The following is a 12464-nucleotide window of genomic DNA, read 5'->3' as shown; positions in this document are numbered from 1 at the left end:
GATTGCCTCGTTTGTCTACTAATGTAGGCCAGGCTGGGTTGGGGAGAAATGAAGAGACGCTCGATGTAACATAAAACAACATCGATTTTTGCTTTCGTTTATTAGCTGTTCATCTCTCTCAACACAAATGCTCGCTTGCTTCCGCGGCATCTCGCCGCGGAACTGTCGTCGATCGGGCAAACGCAACTAGCGTCGCATCCTCCCTTTCGTTTACAACGTCTAAAAACTTCTTAGTACTTTATTTACATGGAAATGTATAAGGCACGTCGGGGGAGATGACGGCTGTCTCACGGAGCCGCCAACTTCATATGTCACTTTCTCTTACGATATGCCACATCCTTAACTCCAAACGTACAAAATGCATGTGTGTGTTTTTGTCTGTATGTGTTTTTCTTGCTTCGTTTATAATTATTTATGTATAATAATCAGCGTACGTCGGTCTGTTAGGTTACATGCAGCTCGCGCCTAATTATACACGGGACCTCCCAGCCTTTGTTTCTGTTCGGTATTTCTGTTCGACAATGAAAAATGATAAAAGGGGCTCTTTGACAGATGCCTATGAACACACAACGGCGGCGAGCAGCAACGAACGGCGACGCCACTTTGAAGATTGTTTATTTGTTTTTATTTTTTTGTTTTTTTTCCATTATTATTTTTGTTTATTCGATTACAATAGATTGGCAACTAGTAATGAGCTAATTTTTAAAGTCTCTCTCATTGCACAGACTTTCAATATTTATACCACAATCGCACAATCAGTCTCACGCGCGCACGCGCTCTTTTCCGTCTCTTTTTCTCACGCAATCTCATAAATTCTCTCTAATCCTAAGTAGAACAAACTGGCATTAGAATCGTATGTGAGTGTATCGGGTGAGTGAGTGTTTTTCAGCTTTCTTCTTTTTTTTTACAGAGTATTTGTACAAAGGCCTAAGCGCCTACATGTATATAGAAAAAATACAAAAATAATTGTCTTTCTCTCGTCGATCGTAACAATTGTCAAAGAGTCAACTCGCGCGCTCCCTCAGTCTCGTACGCTCGAAGACTGCCAGGAAGGAGGAAGTATGGAATGCTCAGAGTATCAGCATGAGCGTCGCCGCGAGCAGGTTCACTCCAGAGCCGCCACGGCGACGGCGATGCTGTTGTTGGCGTGGCAGCAGCGGCACGCGGTATCACAGCTTCGATGGGTCGTAGTTCTCGAAGGCCCACCTCTGTCTGCCGGCGCTCGGATTGCACTCCTCCATCAGCAGACGTTGCTTGCTCTCCGTGATCGCCAGGCACTTGCCGCTGCTCTCGTGCCTGATCTGCTTCGTCTGCAACGCAGCACAGCCATCAATTGCTACATTCAATTGCAGCCCGCGACTGCTCCCAAACGGCCGTTTCCTATCGCGACACGCTCCCCCGATGCGCTCCTCTCTCTCTCTCTCTTTCGGCGACTGATCTCCAGCGCTGCATCTCTCCCGAACCGTTCTACTACTTCGTTCAATTTTCGATCGCGGAAAGTTTTTAACGCGCACGCCTCCCGATTAATTGGCGCTAGACTTCGCGATCGCTAGAGCGTCACTGATTCGCGCGCGCTATACCCAAACTTGCAACTTTATCAATTATACTATTTTCCGAGACACAAGAGCGAGCTAATTTGATAAAGTGGACTTTGATCGGATTCCCGTAAATAATAAAAATCAAATACGTGCCGCGGATATTGACACGTAAAATAGAAATAACAACTTTTCCATTTGCCGAGCAATCGTTGATGAAGCGTGCGAGCGGCCAAACGAACATTGCGTCGAAACATTTTTATCGACGTAGCAGTTTATATTCACCGCTGCGAATTTCACTCGTGCGAGCGAGTCGCGAGAGCTAACTAACGGTATTTGCCATTCCGCTGTAATTCATAACGAGCAGTGTTATTCGTGAAACATGAATATGGGCCGGCCCATTTGTCAGCGCGCGCAATAATGAAAGAGCTCGATGACCCTGGCGCGATTGTGTACGTGGGAGCCCGGGCGGATACCGGATTTTCACGGTGTCAGCGTGGACGCGAGTCCAAGTGACGGGACGTCTACGCGGAGCTGCCCGATTGCCGATGGCGAAGCTCCCCCGTATCTTTGTCGTCGTACGGGATCGCGCGAGTCATCGCGAATTGGCGAGCGACGTCGACTCGCGTTGCGCGCGCACGAGCTCAGATCGACGGCCAGCAGCGTGTGTCAACGGAGCGTCCGGACGGCACTGTAGCCCATTGACCGGCCGTCGATGTGCTCGACGCGGCCGCGATGCCAGCACGAATAATAGATTGATAAATATCGACGGCGAGCGCCGTATTGACGTTCGAATTATCCTCCGATCCGCTCGGCCGCGTTGCTCGCGAGCCGGGCCCGCGCACGGCGTCGAAAAATAACTCGGCGATACTCTCGCCGCTAATGAAACGCAGACACGGTGCGCCGATTATCTTAATTAAACGCGCTCGTTGGAGCGCTCGTTTGCCGTCACTGGCCGCTTTTCATCGAAAACATCGTGTTTCATTTAAAAAAAAAAAGAAAACAAAAATAAAAAGTCAGCTCGCACGCGGCCGAAATTTCAATTAGAGCGAATCGACTCCCTAGTCAAAACGAAAAGAGAGAAGCCTCGCAATCACCTGAGTATTGTAGGTCCACTGCTGGTTGCCCTTGCTGCCGTGGCATGGGTACAAGATAACGTCGGTGCCGCTGTAGTCCAGGCACGACTCGTCTCTGCGTATCTCGCCGGTCTTGCTCAGCATCCAGTACTGCGGACAGAGGGCCGGACGGTTAGAAAAAGCCAAGCGCGAGTTCGCCCGTCGCTTAATAGTTACCACCACCAGCACCGAAAAGCCCAACTTTCGCACTCGCCCACGCATACGACACACGCGATTCGAGGATGAGGGGACAGGGGTGGGGCTGACAAAAAGAGAGAATAAAAGAAAAAAGCAGCATTTTCTTCCCTTTATTCCCAAGCGCGGGCTCGCGTCCAATGTTGATTGCGGAGCATGAGAGCGAGGATAGGACTCTGCGGAGAGACCGAGAGGAAAACGTCGCGTAAGCAGTTTACCTCGGTACGTGGCTTGCGCGCGCTCGCGAGACTCGAACCCGACGAGTGGAGATGCGACCGATCGCCAGTTCCTCTTCCACTCAACCTCGACGTTTATTGTTTGTTAGGGGCTTGTTAATCGACGTTAGCGGCGGTCAGGTTACACACCGCAAACCGCTCGCGAGGAGAATCGTTAGAGACAACAGACAAGCAGAGGGTTAGATGAGCTTTAGCGCCTACACCAACACCGTCGACATCCGATCATCGGCACCGCCAACAATCGGACGGCGCGTAGATAAGAAAGAAGGCGGAGGCAAGTCGCGTGTACCTGATTGCCGCCCTGGTTATGACACTCATAGAAGCCTACAGGCTGGTGCAGGTCTTCGGGGTTGCCCGGCGAGTCAATGCACAGTCGGCTAGCCAAGTGTCGGATCTGCGCACGAAAGGACGTCACAACATCGTTGCTTGCTTCCACACTCGCACAAACGCATTCTTTCTCTCTCTCTCTCTCTCTCTCTCTCTCTCTCTCTCTCTCTCTCTCTCTCCCGCATGCACGCTTTTTGTTCGCTCTGACGCGTGGCCGTGGCAGCAACGGCCCCGCGCGCTCTGGAAATCGCCGAGACCGATTCATTACTCGCGTGCTTAACGGCCCGAAGGCAAACTCGTTCGGCGGATTATACGGGTCGGCTGCACAACGGCTGCTGTCCTCGTTCACGCCTACCGAACGATATATACAATTTTTTTTTCGTCAGACGTGACGATTGCGCCTCTCTTTGCTTTTCCGCCGACGCGGAAATGAAGTGCTTCCGTTACGCTGCAAGCGCCGATGATCGAGTTCCCGTTTGGCTGCGTTCGATCGAATTTCCAGTGGGGAGAGGGAGGGGCGCAGAACGCGCGGCTCTCGTGGAAATTAATACGGAAATGGCTGATTTCGTAGGAAACTCGCAACGCGAGAGACCGCGCGTCGACTAAAATTTCAATCAGGAGGCGCGTGCGAGCGTTGCGACACGCGAAGGCGTCCGCGAAGTGACAAGCAGCAGCACGCAGAGCCCGCGCGTACGTCAGTCGGGATTCGGGAGCCGAGTGAATCGCTCGTTCGTCGCGACCCTCCCTCGCGAATTGCAGCCGCTTGGGCGATCGATCACGATCTCGCGCGAGTCACAAGGAAAGACAATATCTCAATTTCCAGAGCGCTGGAGGCTGCGCGAGCTAGGCGTCGTCGTCGCTGGTGGTGATGGGCTGGGCGCTGTTTTCGTTTCGCGGAATACCTGGTTGCCTCCTTGGCGATGGCAAGGGTAGAGGCCGGCGGGCTTGTGCAAATCGGCCTTCCTGGCCGGCGAGTCCAAGCAGGTGTTGCCGCCCTCGCCCAAGTTTCTCACCTATTTAGTATTTTCGTGCCGTTCGTTCGGTTAATAATCCACACTCTCACTCGTTATTCAATTTTGTTAGTTCATTTCAATGTATTTGCTTTCATAGCGTGTGCGTGTGCGTGTGCGCGCGCGACGCTTTCCGTCTTCGAAGTCCCTCGGGCGCACGAAAAACACAGGAACCAAGAGGGAGGTAATAAAAAAATATATATCAGAGCGAGAACGTCGCTCGCGCGCGCGCGCGCACACACACACACGGCCACTGGACATTCCGGAAGCTCCGAGGTATGTGATATCTCCTCCCGTTCTTGTAAACGCGAGAGCGCGCTGAAAGGAAATTTTTTCCCTCCCCGCTCTTGTTGCTCGTCGGACCGCTGGCTGCGGCGCTTCTCCTGTGGAAAAATTGCTAGTTAACTCGGCTGGAAAGGGCTCTGCGGGAACGCCTGGATTTCAAGCTGGAATTGCAATGTGCGTTCAACACTATTTTCACTGAATTTCAGTCAAGTGAGTTACTCCACCCGGCCCGCGCGCGCAGAATTACACTCTGAAATTCATCTCGCTCAAGTTGCCGCTGTTTAATTGAATAGCCAAGTTACGACAATAGACAAAGTGCACGGATTTTCCAGACGTATCGCAATTAGACGCGAGTATTAATATTCTCTCTTTGTCTCGAGCCTTTCGATGAATAACTTCTCGCGGAACTTGGCGGAGCAGTGAAGATCCCCCCCTTCTCCTCTCAACGAAAGGAATTCGTGATGCGCGTATATCCGAGAAAATGAGGATACGCCTGCGAAAGGCGTATCGTTCGCTTGCGAGATTTAATTAAAGTGGACGCTCTTTTACAGCGTTGAGACCGCACATTTGCGAATTCCCGCTTGGTATTGAAACAGAGGATACACGTCAGACGGAGAAGCTGAAAACTAATTAAAACATCTGCGGCGGAATCACCGGCATCGCGCTAGCCCTAACGAGAAGAGGAAAGTGCGTCAGCAACGGTCCGCGTTATTACCTCGAGCCGGCAATTAGTCAGGTCTGGTTGAAGAGCCAACGCGCGCGTCAGCCGTCGTCACGTATCGTCATCTGGAATTATTCACGTCGCCGCGCCGCTAATCGCAACCTCGCGCCAGCGATAAATTCGCGCCAAGCGATGCTTGCGCTGGGATACACGTGTATGTATATATATATATATATATATATATATATATATATTAATGGGCGGACAAATCCATGGCGTAAAAAAGAAGAGACAGGGCAGCGGCCAAGTTGCATTTCCATAAAAATCTGCAGGAAGATGCGCGCACGCGCGCGCGAGCGACAAGATTGATTTAGCAATTACGGGTCGGATCGAGGGGTCGAGGACATAAATCAGGAAAAGCGAATCAATCCGCCGGAATATGCAATAACGCCGAACGGCCGAGCTCTCAAAGGGAAAACACGAGTCGATGAAAAAAAAGAAGGGAAAAAAAAAAAAAAAAAAACGGAAAAAAGCGAGCGCGACGATAAAACGTTATCGATGCCAGCGCGCGCGTTTCTCGCCCGAACAAAAGGGACGTTCGAACGTGGAACAGGTTTTTTTTTAATCGAAAAGTCCAACCTGTTTTCCAATTCGCAAATTTCTATTCGCGGCGGCGCGTACGTACGAACGTCGGACGAACGGAGGGGGCCTCGGAAAGGGCCAGCGCGATTGCCCTGGTTGACTTCTTGCGCGAGACCACATCTGGCCGATGTGCACCTGAAAAACTGAGATACATAGACGTGGCGTTAGAGAGCGAGGGTAGCTTTTTCTCTTTTTTTTTTTGCTTTTTTTCCTGTACTCTTGCATCGTCGGCGTCGATTCCACATGGCTGGCTGTAAACTGGAGTAGCGAGCGAGGGGTGATAAAAGGCGCGTTTTCGGGGCGCAAAACTTACCTCGCCGGAAGCGACCGCCTCGCCGGGAATGAAGAGCTCCGGGTAAACATTGTCAAGATACCATTTGAAGGACTTGCAGCTGAGCTTTTTCCTCAGCGCTTTACGCTCCGACACGTCCCCATAATTTCCCTGAAACGAGGCAGCAACATAGTGAGCGAGTGTCGAGTCGTAAAAAAGTAAAAAGAACGGGAGGGAGGGAGGGAGAGAGACAGAGAGAGGAAAAAAGTGAGAGAAAAGCATCGTAAACACGCGCTATTGAGTCTGCACTTATAACTCGCACTCTGATAAAGTTCGCTTCTACTCTGCGTTTGACGTGCTTGCTTGCTTGCTTGCTTGCTTGCTTGCTTGCGAGCCAGGAGATGAGCCAGAAAAATACTCCACCTCTCGCGATTGGCGAAAAGTGGTTAAAACATTTTCCTCTTCTTCTGCTCTCTTCTTTTATCTCGCTCTCTCTTTCTTTTTGCAACTTTCAACCGAGACGCGTTAGTTATAACACGCTAAAAAAACACTTGATGCGCGAATCGACACGATAGACGATGATCAATTCAAGTCGTAGCCGTCGCTCTCCGCGGGCATAGCTGAGATTTTTATGACGATGAAAAATTCCCAGCGCCAAGTGTCACCCTCAATTTCCCTGCGTCGTTTCAAAGAGCGGATATACTTTCGAATTCAATCGATTGCCCGATAAATACGCCTCGTGCGCCGTCTCGCGACTCGTTGCCAATTTCAGAATAGCGCTCGCGCTTGTCAGCTACAGAAACGCGTGTAAAATAGAACGCGATTCGGAGGCGAAAAAAAATAACAGAGATACAGACACATCGATCCGCACGCGGGAGAGGAAAAGCCAACGATATTCGGGCCGTGCGTTGGCCGAAAAGTCAACAGCGGGCCGGCAGGAGACCAACCTTGTCGTGTCCTATCCTCTGGTAGTAGTACTTGGCGTACTCGTCAAGCCAGACCTCGCTGAGCCTAATGCTGTTCCTCTTGAGCACGTTCACGCCGCTGCGCCATTTGTAGGGCGAGCGCTTGCGGAAGATGTGACCCACGTGCGAGCACGGCACTATCTCCAACGTGCCTGCAACCACAATCGACTTGTCAAGCGCATGGCTACGCGCGGTTGGCGAGGTCGCGCGGTGGAAAGGGGGGGGGGGCGGGAGGGAGGGATATACGCACCACCGCACATCCAAGTCTTGAAGGAGAGCTCGAGGTTCTCGCCGCCCCAGATGTCGAAGCCGCTGTCGTAGGTGCCCAGCCTCTCGAAGAACTGGCGGTCGATGGCGAACAGGCCGCCAGCCATCGTCGGCGACCAGACCGGCTCGGCTGGGTTCAGGTGACGCTTCTTCTCGCGCTCGGGTACCGCGTGCCAGTTGAACTGTTCGCAGACACGTACACGGCTAGTTTAGATTACCAATAAGTCGACGCGCGACCGGCGCGCTTTTTCGCTTTATTTCGGCTCGTCCCACTGGCGTGCAGGACAAAGTTGAGCTTTGCGCGGCAGCGGCCTGGCGGATATTGGAGTTTTGGAAATAAAACGGCTGCCGGCTGTTTGCCATTGGTAAATATCAGTTTAGAGTTTGTTGGGAATTTGTCGAACTTACTGCGCTGCTTCCTTTTTCCTGCTTCACTCGAGGATTTCGATGGTGGATCACTCACGTTTCATAGTGCTAATACATTTTTTCTATTTTTTTTACCGGATGTAGACGGTATCTATTCAGCTTTCAACGAACCGAACGGGGAATAATTCTTTCCCTTGTTGCGACCGCCCGTGGAAATGTGCGAAGAATTTTTAGAATTTGAAAAATTTAAAAAGGTTTTTTGCAAAAATTACCTGCGGCCGTTTCATATTTCAAAGTTTTCCGGAAAAAGAATATATGTATAATATATATATTTTAATTTTTGAGAGATCCTTCTTTATAAGAGAAGATATTCCGAGATTTTAAAAGACGAGCCGAGCAAATCATCTCGTCGCTCTGAAAGAGCAGCAAATATACTGTCATCGTATGATATCGATAGGAAAGTTAGAAACTCGAAGAAAAATATTTAGTCGGCAACAAGGGCAAAGTCTCTTCCGATAAATTGGGCGCACGTGGGATAGAGAAACGGAAAAATCGACAGCCGAAGAGAAGAACACCGAGAGACAACTCTCGGCAAGTAGCTGCGTAGGATGACGAGAACGAAGACACGGGGGGGGGGGGGGCAAACGTAGGTCGGGGTAGTAGGAAACTAATAACGAGACAAGCTCAACGAAGCTGCACTAACTTGTAAATTCCAGTCGAAACCGCCGACGTTAACGCCGCCGGAATCCCTCCAGTGATACTCGAGGGTGGTGTCGTCGATGACGTCGATCACAGGACAAACGACAGTCGTCGAGTTGCGAGCGATACGGTCGAGGAGAGGCTCGAGCCAACCCTCGGTGCACTCGCAGTGACTGTCGAGATAGGTGAGCACGGGCGCCGTCGCCACCGCCGCGCCCAGAAGTCGCGCTCTTATCAGTCCTTCGCGTTTCTGAGCTCGCAGGATTCGCACCTTCGGGTAGTTCATCATATAGTCTTCCAACTGTCGCTTCAGGTGGGCTAAAATTATACGTTTATCAAATTAGAGTTGATAAACCCAGGTCGCTCATGCATTTCTAAACTAATCGCGTCTGATTAGACAATGCAAATGTCTCATTATCTTTAGAGTATTCTTTTTTAGAATGCCTTTTCAATAATTCAGCTGCGATTAGCTTTGCGGTGAGAAAAGATAGAAAAGATAATGAACGATATATTTTTACTTCGCCTCGTCGATCGCGTATACTTTTTAAAAATAAACGGTGCGCCAATTGGTTTGAAGGTCGCGCGAAAAGTGAGCAACTTCCTGTTGTAGCTTGAACGGGCAAAAATTCTGAAAACCGAGCGGAAAAATGCAAAACAGTCGTAGAGTAGGTGTAGGCGAGCGGTGGAAATTTCTGAGCAGCGTTCGATTTACGGCTGAGCGATTAGATGGATATCGCGAACCAAAGTCCAGCTTGATTTATTCGAATAACGAATGGGCTTTGGCGAGGGCGGAGGGGCAGGAGGTCGATCTTAAGCTTTCGGGTATAGAGCTTTAAGCCTCGCGCGCGTTTGCCGAAGTATAAAGAGGAGGAGGAGGGAAGGGGGGGGGGGGGATCATCGTGTTTTGGTCGTTCTCTATCTCTCTCTCTCTCTCTCTCTCCGCCTCGTCGATATGTACGAAAGCGGTTTAGCGGCGCATGCACAATGCAATCGTGTCGTCGCTCTCGCATACCCGAGTGTTTAGCCGCGTAATTTGCATGACGCTGATCTCGACTTTGCCAGTTCGCCATCGAGCGAGCGAGAGAGCACTTGTCGACCAAGTTTGTATAGAGCAATGGATGAGAGGCTTTGTGGCCGCAACGACAATAGATTCCGAGTGAACTTTGTCCTCGCCGCCCTTTTTCGAGGGTGCGAGGCTTTGCATGTCATTTTACGGCGACCGCGCAATCGCTACATATTTCATTACGCGAGTTTGGCTTATTTGTCGGCCGGAAAGCTTTCGGTCGACATGTCCGCCCGGGGCAGCGGTTGGTCAGGTCGAGCGCCGGCAATTAAAAATAACAAACAATATCAATGAAGTCCGAGCGAGTGGCGGCTCGGCTGCCGCCCCGGGCGGAGGGGAACGTCAACGTAAAGGCTCCTGAACCACTGCATCCGCGCACGCTCGGCGTAAATCGGATTGAAAAGGCGAGCGGTGCTCGACACCCACGCATGTCGGAGTAGTCGTCGACGAGGATGATTTCCTGAACGAGGTGGTCGGGCGACCTGTCGAGCACCGAGTGCACGGTACGCAGCAGCACCGACCAGGCCTCGTTGTGGAAGCAGATGATCACGGCCGTGGCTGGCAGATCCTTCATGTATCTCGACGGCGCCTTGCACCTGAAACATTCAAGAATCAGTTACTTTTTGTCGCCGTTGAAAAACGAGCTCTCTCTCTCTCTCTCTCTCTTTCTCTCTCTCACTCTTTCTATATGTGTGTGTGTGTGTGTGTGTGTGTGTGTGTGTGTGTGTGTGTGTGTGTGTGTGTGTGTGTGTGTGTGTGTGTGTGTGTGTGTGTGTGTGTGTGTGTGTGTGTGTGTATCGTACCTGCGCTCGGTTGTACGGGAAAAATGAGTGGCGCGCGCGATAGACCGATTCGCCGCTGCTACTCCGGCGCATAAATTTATTATACATGAGAGCGCCGACTCGCGCGCTTTCGTCGCACGCGATTTAATGACTATATTGTTTCGACGCCGACTCGTGGCGTTGCGCGTCTCGGCTGTTATTTTGCGTTCGAGTTGTATTTTGATGGCGCTAATATTCGGACGGTCCTCAAAACTGAATGGCGCCGTTAATGAAAAATTGGCTTCGAGAGACATGCAATTGATGCTCATCGATAATTTAAAAGTGCGCGCGAGCATTAATATCGTCAATACAACGGCAGCTCTGCTCGACATGCAAATTCGACGCATCATTATTAATGCGAGTTCGATTTATTATTCGGCGAACGGCTTATTTTGCATTTTCGAATTAATATAGGAGATATTCGGAAAGTTTGTATTATAATGCCGGCCAGGGATAGAACAACGGGATATTGCAAACGGGTTTCGCCAGGTGAAATTGAAAATTTCCAATAACTCAATAAATATTCCATTCGAAAAATAAAAATTTCCTCTCACGCACAGACAAAATATCGAACCTACTGGTGCTGCTGCCGCTGCTGATACCTTTCCGTACGCGATATGCCTCGAGCATCACTTCGACTTCTAAGACTTATCGCTTTTTCAGCGCATACATTTTTTTCTGTGATTTCAACGTTTTTACTGTTGTTGCCCATGCATGAATTCATACTTTTACAATTGAGAATGTGATTTACTAGTCGAGCTTTCACAGCGTGATGTGCGAAAAATCATTGAAAGGAAGAATTGTATTTACCCAATTATTATTTTCAGACTTGTAATTGTTGCTCCACCGAGTTTAATATACATCATTTTTTGCTGTAAGACGAAAGGTATCTCGCGCAGCGCTAAAGCATTCAAACAGGAATAACTTCTATTAAATGCTTGAACTTGAGCAGATATAAATCGTCTGAAAAGGAAAGTTAATCCGGCAGAATAACGAAAATTCCTCCCCTCCCCCGCAAAAAAAATCTGATAAAGTCCAAGTCGTCCTGACTCGCTCTGTTGACATCTCAAGTATTTCTTGGGGCTCCGTGAAGAGCAGGCAGCGACAGCATTTACAAGAAAGTGCGCGCGCGGGAGTCTAATTGAAAAATTCCGAAAGTTTGTCCTGGCGGGGTGCACGAAGAAGAAGCGGAAGAAGTGGAAGAAGAAGAAGAAGAAGAAGAAGAAGGGGCGGGCTAACGAGCGATGGACCAACATAATTATCGACGAGCCAGGGAAGAAGGAGTGGAGGAGTCGAGACAATGGCAGCTCGTTAGGGATGCACGACAAAGGGACGACTCAAGGTATATTGCTTCCTTATTGGAGCGAGGCCAGCTTTTAGCGCGTGCCCAGGCCTCCCGCACCAAAGGAGAGACTGTATGCGCACTCGTGCCCCTCTCTCCTTTTGCGGTGTACCCTCGGAGATGCAGCCACTCTGCAAGCTCACTGAATTTACGAATGCCAAGCAGACTCGGGATTTGGTGCTAATCGCGGAGGGCGAGCTTGCCGCGCGGTGGCGGCGCCGGCTTAGCTGTTTCTTGTCTTCCTACTGCTGCTTCGATGAGCTTTTTATAAGCTTGTCGCTCCCTAACTCTCTCCCGTTCTGGCTGCGCTCAGATAAACTTGCGGGGCTATTGTTCAATTTCAAAAGCCACTGAGAGATTAAAATTTATCGAAGCCTCGAATTGGATGAATTCTTTTCACTGAGTATACCTCGCAGTCGCTTGCGAGCAAATTCACTTTGTCAAAATGTCAAAACACTGCCGAAAATTGTCTGCGCGAAAGAATGAAAAATGTTTTACTGCTCCTCTTTTGCCAAACATCAAATGCACTTTATTTCACGTACTGCGTAAAATTTTATCACCGCCAACTTCCAAAAAACCAAAGTCTAGCTCGCAGAGCTTTTATTTTCCGCGCAACGAACAAAAATAAAAAATGTTACTTCCATTCATCAATTTTTTTTTCCAT

The 12464-nt window shown here is 49.9% G+C and overlaps 1 protein-coding gene across 1 annotated transcript; it reads right to left on the bottom strand.

Moving 5' to 3' along the window:
- Nucleotides 1–62: 62 nt before the first annotated feature.
- LOC131674879 (putative polypeptide N-acetylgalactosaminyltransferase 9) lies at nucleotides 63–11182 on the bottom strand. Its single transcript, XM_058953690.1, has 9 exons — nucleotides 11037–11182; nucleotides 10064–10233; nucleotides 8579–8892; nucleotides 7493–7691; nucleotides 7225–7394; nucleotides 6320–6448; nucleotides 4311–4421; nucleotides 2633–2761; nucleotides 63–1310 (listed from the first exon to the last, which is right to left on the bottom strand). Exons 1-9 carry the CDS (start codon nucleotides 11180–11182, stop codon nucleotides 1170–1172), a joined length of 1509 nt encoding a protein of 502 aa, XP_058809673.1. The 3' UTR covers nucleotides 63–1169.
- Nucleotides 11183–12464: the final 1282 nt, after the last annotated feature.

The sequence above is a fragment of the Phymastichus coffea genome, unplaced genomic scaffold (genome assembly GCF_024137745.1).
Source record: "Phymastichus coffea isolate CEN01 unplaced genomic scaffold, Cenicafe_Pcof_1.1 PCOF00328, whole genome shotgun sequence".
Taxonomy (NCBI): Eukaryota; Metazoa; Arthropoda; class Insecta; order Hymenoptera; family Eulophidae; genus Phymastichus; species Phymastichus coffea.
The sequence above is the reverse complement of the archived record's forward strand: the minus strand, read 5'-3'. Positions and strand labels throughout refer to the sequence as shown.